Source organism: Crotalus tigris, unplaced genomic scaffold (genome assembly GCF_016545835.1).
Source record: "Crotalus tigris isolate CLP2741 ecotype Arizona unplaced genomic scaffold, ASM1654583v1 scf7180000018750.1061991, whole genome shotgun sequence".
Classification (NCBI taxonomy): domain Eukaryota; kingdom Metazoa; phylum Chordata; class Lepidosauria; order Squamata; family Viperidae; genus Crotalus; species Crotalus tigris.
Genome location: NW_024097182.1, coordinates 611,467 through 625,156, shown reverse-complemented (window position 1 = coordinate 625,156; position 13,690 = coordinate 611,467). Strand labels below are relative to the sequence as shown.

The 13,690-nt window shown below is 37.6% G+C and overlaps 1 protein-coding gene across 2 annotated transcripts in view; it reads left to right on the top strand.

Moving 5' to 3' along the window:
• Positions 1 to 13,690, top strand: part of LOC120313634 (protein eyes shut homolog) — a 445,596-nt gene that overhangs the window by 304,946 nt on the left and 126,960 nt on the right. The window contains exon 3 of one of the 2 annotated variants that reach the window (XM_039355731.1): positions 9,412 to 9,534. The exons of the other annotated variant lie outside the window; for it this stretch is intronic. Coding sequence (XP_039211665.1) covers positions 9,412 to 9,534 — 123 coding nt within the window. The remainder of the gene's footprint in view (positions 1 to 9,411; positions 9,535 to 13,690) is intronic. 2 annotated transcript variants of the gene reach the window in all.

Below are 13,690 nucleotides of genomic sequence, written 5' to 3'. Positions count from 1 at the left end.
TTTTAATAAAAAGGTGGTGTCATTTCTAGAAATCTAGCACTTGAGAAACTTTTCATCCATTTCTGTATTTTCTTAGAGGCTTTCCTGTCTATGATACGGGCCCTGCTAAGCTTTTGTTTTTAAAAAAATCATCATGACTAACAGAAAAATATAATAGTTTAGAACAACTATTATTGAAAACAATATCTATTTAACTGAGAAAGAAGGTAATGCTCTGTTTTTCCAAGTTTTTCAGGGCATTTCTATGGAAGAGAATCCATGTGACTACCATATTTTCCGGCGTATAAGACAACTTTCTGAACCATGAAAATCTTCTCAAAAGTTGGGGATCGTCTTATACGCCGGAAAATACCGTATTTTCCAGCGTGATGACTTTCTAAACCAGCGGTTCTCAACCTGTAGGTCGCGACCCTTTTGGGGGGGTCGAATGACGCTTTCACAGGGATCGCCTAAGATCATCGGGAAACACATATTTCTGATGGTCTTAGAAACCGAGACACCTGACTCCGCTTCCCAGCTGCTTTTGTCCCTAGGGACAAAACAAGCCGCTGCAACCACGTCCGCGATTAAAGTGATCTGGTGAGTTTTTTTAGAGGTGGACAGAGCTGAGTAGAGGATTTAGCTTTTGCTTTCTTTGATTTTATTTGGATTTTAAGTTTAAAGATTTACTTTTACTTTTATATTCCCTCTTTTTATTTTTTTCCTTTTGTTGAAAGGGAAAGTAAAATGGCGATCGGCAAGCCTTTCGGGTTTTTTTGGGGGGGGGAAGGTAGAATGGCGATCGGCAGGCTTTTTGGTGTTTTTTTATCCTTTTCCTTTTTTTTAATGATTGGAACGGAATGTGGATTTGATTTTGATGTTGGGTTTGGATTTTAGAAGCATTATTATTTTTGTTTAACTTCTTTGTTTTGCTTTTTGTACTTTTAAAAAAATGGAATGGATTTTTTCTATTTAATTATTTTTTTCTTCTTCCCTTTTCTTTTTTTAACTCCTTTCTTTTTATTATAATGATCTCCTTTTGAAGGATTTTTTGATTTTTTGGAGTTAATCTCTCTTTTTCTTTTGTTTAATTTTTGTAACTTTTGAGAAGGAGTAAAGATTTTTCTAAGATGGCTCCAAAGCGTCCAATAATTCCTACAGCTCCTAAGGTGGTTTCTTCTTCGGTGTTATCATCAGTGCAACAACCTAAATCAATAGCTTCACCCTCTTCCTTGGTACAGCCAATAATTGTGAAGGATTTGCAAGATATGATGGGAAATGTTATATCTCAAATTAGGGCAGAAATGAAAGAGATTTTAGAGGAAAATAATAAGATTTTGAGGCAAGAGATAGTTTTGTCTCTAAAAGGAGTTGCCTCTGTTCTTGAAAAGCTGAACTCTCGTGTAGAAGAGGTAGTTGAAAAAGTGGAATTGATGGAGGGAAAATTTGAAAGCATGGAAAAAGAAATGGGAAATGAGATTCTTATGCTTCAATATAGACAAATGGAATATGCCTTAAGAATCAGAGGTTTGGGAGAGTCTGTGCAAGGAGATCTGAGAGAGATGGTTGCAAAGGACTTTGCTGTGATTTTGAATAAAGAAAAAGAGGAAATACTTAGTGAAATTGAAAAATTATTTAGAGTTAACTCTGTGGTGGCAGTGCAAAAGAATTTGCCAAGAGATGTGGTAATTTACTTTGGGAAAAGATCCCTGCACAACGAAATTATACAAGCTTTTTATAAGAAGAGATTTCAAATTGCTTCACAAGATGTTATAATTCTAAAGGAGATCCCATCTAAAATTTTAAGAAGAAGAAAGGAGTTTGCTTTTTTAGCAGATGAACTTAAAAAGAGACGAATCTTGTTCAGATGGGATGTTCCGATTGGAATGGTGGTGAATTACCTGGGGATATGTTATAGACTTAATACTGTTTCTCAAGCAAAAGACTTTTATACTTCGGTCCTGGGGGTATGTTCATCGCCATCTATTAAGTTTAAAGCTTTGGAAGAAAAGAAGGTAGAATTGCAGTCTGAAGAGCCTATACTTATGAAAATTGGGAAACCTCAGTTTGAGGGGCCTCAACAAGTTGAGATGGAGGAGCAGAGGATAACCTGTGCAACATATAACTGTAAAGAAAAGGAGCAACAGAAGAAGGTTAAGGAAGCCTCACAACTATTGGTTTCTGAATCTGCGGGAGAAGTAGGATTTATAAATTTTTTGGAGCAACCTTTAAGGGTAGAATTGCAGTCTGAAGAGCCTATATTAATGAAAAATGGGAAATCTCAGTTTGAGGGGCCTCAACAAGTCGAGATGAAGGAGCAGAGGACAACTCGTGCAACATATAATCGTAAAGAAAAAGAGCAACAGAAGAAGGAGTTTAAGGAAGCCTCACAAGTATTGGCTCCTGAGTCTGTGGGAGAAGCAGGATTTATAAACTTTTTGGAGCTACCTTTAAGGGCAGATTTCAAAGCACTTCTTTCGAGATTTATGGATAAGAGAGACTGACAAGGATGGAGATCAAATGAAAATTCTAGATAAGAAGTTTAAGTTTAAGTACTTAGTTTAAGTATTCAAAAGAGTACTGAGTCTGTGGGAGAAGCAAGATTTACAAACTTTTTGGAGTTAGCTTTAAGGGCAGTTTTCAAAACACTTCTTTTGAGGTTTATGGACAAGAGAGACTGATAAGGAATGTGTTTATTGTGGATGGAATTTGTTATTGGTAAAGATTTAAATGTGTATAAGGGAATTTTAATGGTTTAAGTAATGTTCAAATTTGTGTTTTGGAGGGAGTTTATAAAGAATGATGGATAATAACATAAGTATGATATGAAAAGGTTCAGAGTATATTATAATGTGTTTAATGATTGGGTTTATTATTATTATTATTATTATTAAGAGAAGATAACTTGTTTAATTAAATGTACCTAGATTTGTTTAGGATTTATATGTCTTTTAAGTTTTTTTTGATAGGAGAGAAGATTATGGAGATTGAATGAAAATCTTAGATAAGAAGTTTAAGTTTAAGTATTTAGTTTAAGTATTCAAAGAGTATTTAGTTTTAATGGTATAATGAAGGTTTATATGTTTATTTTTGTGTTCTAGGATAAAGAAAGAGGGAGAGATTAGATTTTATATTGTAGGTATAGATATTCAAAGAAAGTAATGTTCAAATTTGTGTTTTGGAGGGAGTTTATACAGAATGATGGATAATAATATAAGTATGATACTAGAAAATGCTTAGAGTATATTATAATGTGTTTAATGATTGCAATTATTATTTTTTAGAGAAGATAACCTATTTAATTTAATGTATTTAGATTTGTTTAGGATTTATATGTGTTTTAAGTTTTTCTTTTCTTTTTCTGAAAAATTTTAATTAAGCCTGTACTCAGCTCTGGGAAGGTTGGGGGAGGGTTTGGGAGGTTTGGGGAGGTGGGGGAGGGTAGGGGAGGGTAGGGGAGGGTGGGGGGGTTTGGGGAGGGGATTTGTTTTGTAAAATTTAAAAAAATTTCAATAGGAAAAAAAAAAGAAACCGAGACACCACTCCTCTATCTGGCTGCCACCCTCCTCCTCCTCCTTCACTGGCTCCTCTGCCTCCAGGGCACCCTTCTTCTCCGACAGCACCTGCTCCTGTTGCCGCAGCACCATCACGCACACCCCAGATGCCGCCCTGGGCTGGCTCAGTGGCCGGTCTGAGCCGAGCCAAGACTGGGCCGCTGCTGGCACTGCCACTGGGCTGCTCCGCTGCTGCCGCCACTGCCGATTGAACTGAGCTGCAGTATCGAGCCGGTCTCCATGTCTCCTGGTTGCCCAGGCACGCTCCACCCCAGCTGCCCTCCGCGCTTTGCGGGAGCCTCCCCCGTGCCGGCCGGCCAGCCTCCCTCGCCATCGGAGGCTGCCTCGGCCCTCCAGTGCCTGGCATGGCCGTGGAGCTGCCGGGCAGGAGTGGCTCCTTCCTGGCTCGCTGGGCTCCAGGCCTCGGAAGCAGCCAGGGGGCAGGGAAGAGGGCGAGGAGGTGGTGATGCCTGCGTGTGCATCAGAGGCCAGCCAGCTGGTCTGGGAGGGGAGAAGAGGCACCTTCCAAGCGGGAGCTGGCGCTCCAGCCACACCCCTCTTGCGTGCAATGGGCTGTATGGAAAGGGGCTCCCGCAATCCCACCACTGCGATGGCGCTCAGGAGGCTGGAGGGGCGGGCAGGTCCCGGGCGGCCACTGGGAGAGGGCAAGAGGTGCCCGGATAAGGATGGGGGGGCTCCAGGTTGGCAGGTGTGAGAGGGCAGCCGGTAGCTCCGAAGTACGCGGATCCTCCGCGTGGCTTCCGAGGCCCCGGATGTGCCGCCGCTTGGCTCTCCATCAGGCTCTCTGCCATTGCCTCCCCCTTCCCCGGGCAATTGTGTGGAGCTGCTTGTGCGTCCTTGACAGCGTCTCCCCCCTTCAATCTCCTTCCTTTTCCACCTCCTTCCTTTCCCCTTCAATCTTCCTTCCTTTTCCACCTCCTTCCTTTCCCCTTCAATCTTCCTTCCTTCCTTTCTTCCATCTCCATCTCCATCCCTTGGCGGGTGTGAGAGGGCAGCCGGCGGCTCAGAAGCACGCGGATCCTCCATGCAGCTTCCAAGGCCCCGGATGTGCCACTGCTTGGCTCTCCACCAGGCTCTCCACCAGAGCCTCCCCCCCTCCCCGGGCAATTGTGCGGAGCTGCTTGTGCATCCTTGGCAGTGCCTCCCCCCTTCAATCTCTCTCTCCTTCCTTCTTTCCTTCCTTTCCCCTTCAATCTCCTTCCTTGTCCATCTCCTTCCTTTCCCTTTCAATCTCCTTCCTTTCCCCTTCAATCTTCCTTCCTTCCTTCCATCTCCATCTTCATCCCTTCCCCTTCAATCTCTCTCTCCTTCCTTCTTTCCTTCCCCCTTCAATCTCCTTCCTTCTCCATCTCCTTCCTTTCCCCTTCAATCTTCCTTCCTTCCTTCCATCTCCATCTCCATCCTTTCCCCTTCAATCTCTTTCTCCTTCCTTCCTTTCCCCTTTAATCTTCCTTCCTTCCCCTTCCCTCCCTCCCAACATTTTTGAGCAAGTAAGAGTAATTGCTATATTGTTTTTGTGATTAATCACTATGCTTTAATTATGTTCAATTTGTAACAATGACAATATACCCTGCATATCAGATATTTACATTACGATTCACAACGGTAGCAAAATTACAGTTATGAAGTAGCAACGAAAATAATTTTATGGTTGGGGGTCACCACAACATGAGGAACTGTATTAAAGGGTTGCGGCATTAGGAAGGTTGAGAACCACTGTTCTAAACCATGAAAATCTTCTCAAAAGTCAGGGGCCGTCTTATACGCCCTGTCATCTTATACGCCAGAAAATACGGTATCTTGATTTTAATGGGTATAATTGATTTTTGCCCTGAAGGCATGTTATTCAATATAATACATCTTTATTCTGAATGTCAATTTGCCAAAATTGCCTGAAAGTGAAAGGTTTGTCTTTTTACCAATCTTCAAAACTTGAAAAACAAAAACAAAAGTTTCCTTCCTACCAAATAGCCTGTTCAGTCCTGAATTTTCATTTGCATCCATGTCTGCCAAGGAAACCTGTTCAGAGGCAAGTGAATAGTTTTCTCAGTAATGTGAATATATGTCTGATACTTTGTTTGTGCTTCCTAACCATGTTAGAACAACAGTAAGAAAAAGCAGAAAAATAAAGCAGGGGTCTTGCTGCAAAACTATGCTGCTCCATTAGAATACATTCTCATATGTTGTAAGCATCTGGCCACAAGGAATATTACATTAACAAAAACTCGATAATTAGTCATATTTGCTTTCAAGTATCAAGCTTTAACCAACTCTATTTTCACTTTATTCCTTTATTTTTTTCTCTTTTGACAACAGAATTAGGATTGAACTTGTTAAATGATTTGGTGATAATCAATGAATCTTTACTCATTAATGCAAGTCTTGGTGCAGATTTAATTAGGCTGAAAAGCAAGTGCATTTGTCATTTATTTTTGAGGCCATCCGTTTCAGTTATGCATTTTTTTCTGGAGACATATTCAGAAAAATTATGATTAAAGTTAGTTTTCTTTTCCTAAAATAAATAAATGTAGCCATGCGGTTGGAACCTGGCCACTTGAACTCTGAACAGGAGAAGAACGCTGCAGTGGCCTTCTGGGAGACGTAGTCTCCATCAGAGGCAATGAAATCAAAGTGCAAGGGAGCAGAACTACAGGGTCCAGCAGCTCAGAGAGGGAAAAGGAAGATGCAGCCTCTGGAGGAGAGACTGGGAAAAGGCAGTAAAGAAAGGACTGAGTAGAGGAGAGAGAGTCAGTGTCATTCTGAGGGAAAGAGAACTGCTGTGGCCTTCTGGGCTGTGGATGGTATTTGTGCTGCCATAAGAGAGAGAACAATCCTAGTCCAATTGGCAGCCCAATCCACCTCACAGGGTTGTTGTGGGGAAAATAGGAGGTGGAAGGAATAGTAGCTTTGGTTCGCCACTTTGAATTATTTATAAAAATAATACAGGCAGTATAACAATCCAATAAATATATAAAACTTCTCTAGATGTGAGAGGCAGCTGGGGGACCGAGGGCCAGTTGATTTTTCTTAGCCCAAACCACCTCACAGGACTATGTAGTAGAGAAGAAAGGAGCATGAAGTATGTATGTTGCCTTGAGTCTTCATCATCATCATCATCAACAACAACAACCTCTTCTGTTTTTAAAATTAAAATACCGTATTTTCCGGCATATAAGACGAGCATGCAAATCGGTTCCGAAGTTGGGGGTCGTCTTATACGCCGAGTCATCTTATACGCCAGAAATTACGGTAGTTTCCAGTGTATAAGATGACTTTCTAAAGCATGCAAATCGGCTCCGAAGTCAGGGGCCGTCTTATACGCCGAGTCATCTTATACGCCGGAAAATACGGCAGTCCCAAAGAAATAAAGTTAAAATTGGGAAGGGAGTTTGATGGGCATATTGGAGTCCATGAACAACTTGCTGTTACATCCTACTCTGTAATTCTGCTAACAAAGAAAATGTGATCTGGCCAAAGTTATGTTTTTCTTGGTACCTTCCTGATTAGACCAGAGTCAGGCACATTATGTGGTACTCTTTTGGATGAGCTTTCAGCCAAGTTTTATGTATAATTATGGACCTAAAAATAAGAAATGTCATGCTATTACCTTCACTGGCTTCACCTGACTATTTTACCCTTGCACAGGATTTTTTAACTCTTTTTGCATAGGCACCCATAACAATCCACAATGATGTCTAAATGACATCATTGTGACATGCATCATGACATTATCATACAAATGGGACTACTTATCTGTGCAAGCAAATTTGTCTCATAATTTGCATCCTGATAATAGGGCAAGCATATTGTCATTTTATCTGTCCACCCCCTCCTCACCTCAATCCTTCTGCAGATGCCTGTGCTCCTAGAGGATCTCTCTCATTGTGTGGGTGTCCTGCAAATATGTAGAAATCATTCCAAAATGTCCAATAGTTAACATAATTTGTGATAATGTTCTAAACTTCCTGGGATGCTATTCTGCCAGATGCAATTACCACAGGTACTAATTTAAAATCTAACTCAGTAATTTCCACTGGCTTACATCTGTGACCACAATGCACAGAACGTGTGATCTGAGAAAGCACTTCAGACAGACCCCACTGTTTGTTCTGTTTTTCAGTAATTTCTTTGTCTGGATTTAGAGAAAATAGCACTTGGTATTTACAGCGATAATTTAGTGAATTGGTTGTTATCAGGAAAGGAGACATGGGTCTGATTAAAGTTTTTATGTGAATGAGATCTGTAACTGTATACATTATTAATGAAGTCAGGGTAATTGCAAAGTTTTATGACTTAGGGATCAGTAGAAATTGGTTCCATGGTCATTTTGAGAAATTACGAGAATATGCCTCGCACTGTGGGTGCTGATAGCTTAGCATTAGTCATGGTCTTCCTGCAGCCATGGCCTGTGACAGCACTTAATGATAGTCATTTTGTAGCGTGACCATGCATTAGAATAGATTTATAACAGCATAAAATGTCAGATACCAAAATGGAGAGTTCTCTGTCAGTTTTTTGCACAAAAATCCCTCTATACAGCAAGGACTTTGGACCAGTTATAACTCAGATGCAAGGTAATCATTCCACCAGAAACAATGAGGTAATACACAGAAAAATAAGGGCTCTAAATGCAATAAATCATGGGATTATTATTTTTAATTAGTCACAGAAAAATATATTTGGGAACGCAAAAAGTTAGCAAATTTTGCCCTAATGGTGTATGAATTTATAAATTTTGTTTTCAGATTAATTGATGAATTCAAAGGTATGGTTCTAGGAACTAGGTAAAGAAAGTTGAGATGACAAGCATTTGGATACATAGTCAGCAGGAGATCTACTGGATTTTTCCTATTTTGTTTGAAAAGGCTCAAATAACTGATATTACTTACTGTCTCAACTTCATCCTGAAAGTAATTTGTTTGAAAATTCCTGATGCGATTGGGCACTTCAAGAACATCAGACAGGATGCTTCAAATATTATATAGCTAAACTTTTTCTGTTGTGTAGGTCCCTAGGATTTTCAGTACACAGAATAGAGAGCAACATAGAAGTCTGGGTTTATATGCATGCAACATCAAAATGAGCTTGACTGGACTAGTATTTCAAAGCAGCTATCTCTGACTATGTTGTAATATTCAGATTTAGAGAATAACAGTATTGATTGCAAAAAAAAATTTACAAAGATGGTATATTTCTCAGGAAGCAATTATGCTATCTAATTTTATATATCAAGCATTCTGTGAAAATGTACTTTTGCTCAATTATTTCTTAGTAGCTTGCATTATTCTACTTTTCTTCCAATAAATAAATCAGCTCCATTTTAGACTGAGAATCAGAGAGTAAAGTCTCCTAGCAAATTTCCTAATTCAACAAGAATTTCAACTTCATCTCTCCAGTTCTAGTATGATCACCCAAACCTTTATATTAAACTGATCCCTCAATCGAGCAACATAGTCCTCATATTACTGTGTAATAGGAAAAGAATTGCAAGTAAAATTCTGACATTTCTTTTCCTGCTTCATGTTCTGTGGAAATAATATAGAAGAACCCATTGAGCTTCTTAAAATAAAATAATCATTCAAGTTTTGGATATAGCCAGCTGGCTTCTTATCTGTAAAATAGACATTTTTAATGTACCATATTGAATTGTGAAAATTTGAGCAAGAAATATATTTAAAGTGAGTAAGGACAAAAAACTTGAGAGGAAAAATAATGCTATGAGCCATGGAAGAACACTATGTTATGGAGTATTCTGATAACGCTTGATTGATTATTTACAAAGAGAGAATTCAGAAAAATAAATACTGGCACTGATAGATAATATAATCCCTCCCACCTCTTTTTTTTTCCAATCAAGGATTTGAAGGTCTGAACCGTGAAATCAACTTTGATGACTGTTCCTGCAGCTTCTGCAAAAACAATTCAACATGTTTAGATCTGGTTGAAAATTACACTTGTATTTGTCCTCCAGGTTTCACTGGTAAGGTGTTGGCTAAGATTTTAAATGAAAGCATAAATAATTAAAGTCTTTATTATTTCCTACAAAATTAAATAGCTGGTGGTGATTGCATTTAGACATAAGTAATGTGCTATTTTGCAGTCAGGGTCATTGATGACGCCCTTTAATTCTCTGATGATAAGAAGAAGATTTGAGATGCTAATGTTATTTTCAAGTTAATTGACAATAAATTTAAAAAGTATTTGTGATCCATGCTGTATAAAAGGATTAATGACTAGTAGTGTTATTATGCAAATCCTTTGAAAGAGGTGGCTTTGAAACAGATGGAATACATACAGTGCTCTTCTTTACAATGGTTAAAGCAGCTATATATAGTTTTTTTCAGAGTCACATGGCTGCTTCTGAAAGGCTCCGAATGCCCCCATAGATAAGTGGATGCAGTTTCTGAAGCAGCTTCATGAGCCTTAGAAAGACTTGGCTGCTTTAAAAGGGGGGGAGGTGTACTGCATCTTCTCCTGCTTTGGTCAAAGCACCTCTAGCAAAATTTAATAACTAGTTCAAGTTAGTTATTACTTTTTGATAGATATGTATTTGTTGTAAAATGTACTGCATGTTTTGTTCGTTTTGTGGGTAATCTATGAGGTTACATGCTAGTGCATTTGAAGAATTTTGGGCACCCATTTTCCCTATCTTCCCATTTTATTTTTATTTTATTGCACTTCATCTCTTTTTGACATACTTTTTTTTTAAAAAAAATCTCTCTGCCCCTATTCTTTGCCAGTAATGCTACTGGAAAAGCCAATGACTCCTGTGAGAAGATAAATTAAACTTTGTATACTAGTCAAAAAATTATCTGAATTGATCATTCAGATTGCAATTTGCCCAGCCCTGTTTATTCACAAACATGAGGTAGCCATTCTACGTACAGTGGTTAGACTCAAGGATTTCATTCACTAATTTTGATTATAAATAAAATTATAAATTATGAAATTATTTTTTTTATTGAAGATTTTTTAAATTTTACAAAAACAAATCCCCTTCCCATACCCTACCCCCTCCCCCAACCTCCCAAACCCTCCCCTAGACTTCCCAGAGCTGAGTACAGGCTTAATTGAAAAAAAACTTATAACACTTTTGAAACCTAAACAAATTTAAATACAATGGTCATTCTATATAAACTCCCTCCAAGAAAAAAAAAAACACAAATTAAAACATTACTTTCTTTGAATATCTATACCTATAATATAAAATCTAATTTCTCCCTCTTTCTTTTATCCTAAAACAAAAAAATAAACATATACATATAAACCTTTGCTGTATCATTAAAACTAAATACTCTTAAAAAAACTTAAAATAAACACATATTTCCTTCAATCTTCATATTCTTCTCTCCTATCCAAGAAAAAAAGAAAAAAAAAGGAAACTTAAAAAACATATAAGTCCTAAACAAATCTAAACACGTTTAGTTAAACAAGTTATTTTCTCTTAAAAATATTATTAATAATGTTTAAAAAAACAAATTTAAACCCTTCAAAACACAAATTTAAAGATTACTTAAAGTTTGAAATATTAGAATCCCCTCACTAAAATAAATAAATTATAATCCCTTCAAAACACAGGTTTAGTTAAACAAATTATTTTCTCTTAAAGATATCAATAATTATATTTAAAGAGACAGATTTAAACCCTTCAGAACACAAATTTAAACATTACTTAAAATTTAAAACATTAGAAACCCCTCACTAAGATAAACAAGTTATAATCCCTTCAAAACACAAGTTTAAACAATATTATCATTAAAAATTTAAAACTTAAAACAATAAGATTTCCTTATATGCCTATCCACAATAAACACATTAAACATTTCAATCTTCACCAATAACAAATTCCGTCCGTAAGGAAGTCCGTCCTTATCAGTCTCAGTTATATTGGTATTATTATTATCAGTCTCAATTATTCATTATCAGTCTCAATTATCTTAGTATTATTATTATCAGTCTCACTTATTCATTTCCTTTCTCCATTCCTTTCTCCATCCTTCCATATCCGTTCTCCACTCTTGTATCATACTTGTAACAAATGCTGAAAATTCTACCTTAGGAGATTGCTCCAAAATTCCTGAATCTCCCATCAACTCCAGAGCCAATACATGTAAGGTTCCTTGAACTCCTCCTTATGTTGATCTTTACAATTATAAGTTGTACAAGTTATCCTCTGCCCGTTCCTCTCTTGTTGATGCCCCTCAAACTGGGATTTCCCAATTTCCCTTTCAGGCAGCAATTCCACCCTTGAAGATTGCTCCAACGACTTTATAGGTCTAACTTCTCCCAAAGATTCAGAGGCCACTGAATATGAAACGTCCTTGACCTTCTTCTGTTGCTGCTTTTCTTTACAAATATATGCTGCACGAGTTATCTTCTGCTCCTCAACCTGGACTTGTTGGGGCCTCTCAAGCAAAGATTCCCCAGTTTTCATAAATATAGGCCCTTCAAACTGTAATTCTACATTCTTTTCTTCCAAAGCTTTAAGCTTGATAGAAGGCGATGCACATACCCCGAAGTATAAAAATCTTTTGCTTGAGAAACAGTATTAAGTCTATAACATGTCCCCAGGTAATTCACCACCATGCCAGTCGGGACATCCCATCTGAATAGAATTTTTCTCTTTTTAAGTTCATTTGCTAAAAAAGCAAACTCCTTTCTTCTTCTTAAAATTTTAGATGGGATCTCCTTAAAAATTATAACATCTTGTGAAGCAATTTGAAATCTCTTCTTATAATAGGCTTGCACAATTTCATTATGTAAAGATCTTTTACCAAAATAGATTACCACATCTCTTGGCAGATTCTTCTGTGCTGCTACCACAGAGTTAACCCTAAATAATTTTTCGATTTCACTAAGTATTTCCTCTTTTTCTTTATTCAAAATCAATGCAAAGTCCTTTGCAACCATCTCTTTCAGATCTCCTTGCAAAGACTCTCCCAAGCCCCTAATTCTTAAGGCATATTCCATTTGTCCATATTGAAGCATAAGAATCTCATTTTCCATTTCTTTTTCCATACTTTCAATTTTCCCCTCCATTATCTCCACTTTTTCAGCTACCTCTTCCAGATGGGAGTTCACCTTTTCAAGAACAGAAGCAACTCCTTTTAAAGCCAGAACAAAGTCTTGTCTCAAAATCTTGTTATTTTCCTCTAAAGTCTTTTTCATTTCTGCCCTAATTTGAATTATGACATCTCCCATCATGTCTTGCAAATTCTTCATAATTGTTGGCTGACCCCCAAAAGAGGGTGGGACTATTGATTTAGAAGCTGTAGAAATCCCTGGATGCTTTGGAGCCATCTTAAAAAAAAAACCTTTAGTCCTTCTTAAAAATTTATAAAAATTCCTTCAAAAATCATAACTCCCTCCAAAGAAGGTCATTATAGTAAAAAGAAAAAAGGGGAAAAAAAAGAAAGGAAAAAGAATTAAAAAAAGCTTTACTCCTTCTCAAAAAGAAAGGGGGGGAGATACTTCAAAAAGGGGTCATTACAATAAAAGAAAAGGAGTTCAAAAAAAAGGGGAGAAGAAAAAAAATAATTAAATAGAAAAGGTCCGTTCCATTTTTTTAAAAAAAAAAATACTTAAAAAAAATACCAAAAACAAAACACAAAGATTAAAGAAAAATAATAATTCTAACAGTCCATTCCAATCATAAAAAAATAAAAAGGAAAAAGGGAAAGAAAAAAAAAAGAAACACCAAAAAGCCTGCCGGTCAGCTTTCTAACTTCCAGAAAAAAAAAACCGAAAGATTTGCCAATCACCATTTTACTTTCCCTTTCAACAAAGAAAGAAAAATAAAAAGAGGGAATAAAAATAGAAACAAGTCTTAAAACTTAAAATCCAAATAAATCAAAGAAAGCAAAGACTAAATCCTCTACTAAGCTCTGTCCGTTTATAAAAAAAAACAAAAAACTCACCAGTTCTCTTTAATCACGGAGGTGTTTGCAGCGGCTCGTTTTGTCCCTAAGGACAAAAACAGCTGGGAAGCGGAGACAAGTCTGAACTCCGTGGGAGCACTCCTTTCACCACCCCCCAAAAAAACTTGGGGGGTGCAAAAGAGGCTCTACCACTATTCAGACACTCTCTGCCCCCCCCTTTGCCCGGGAGGGGGATTTTGAACCGCTGAACAGCTGGTG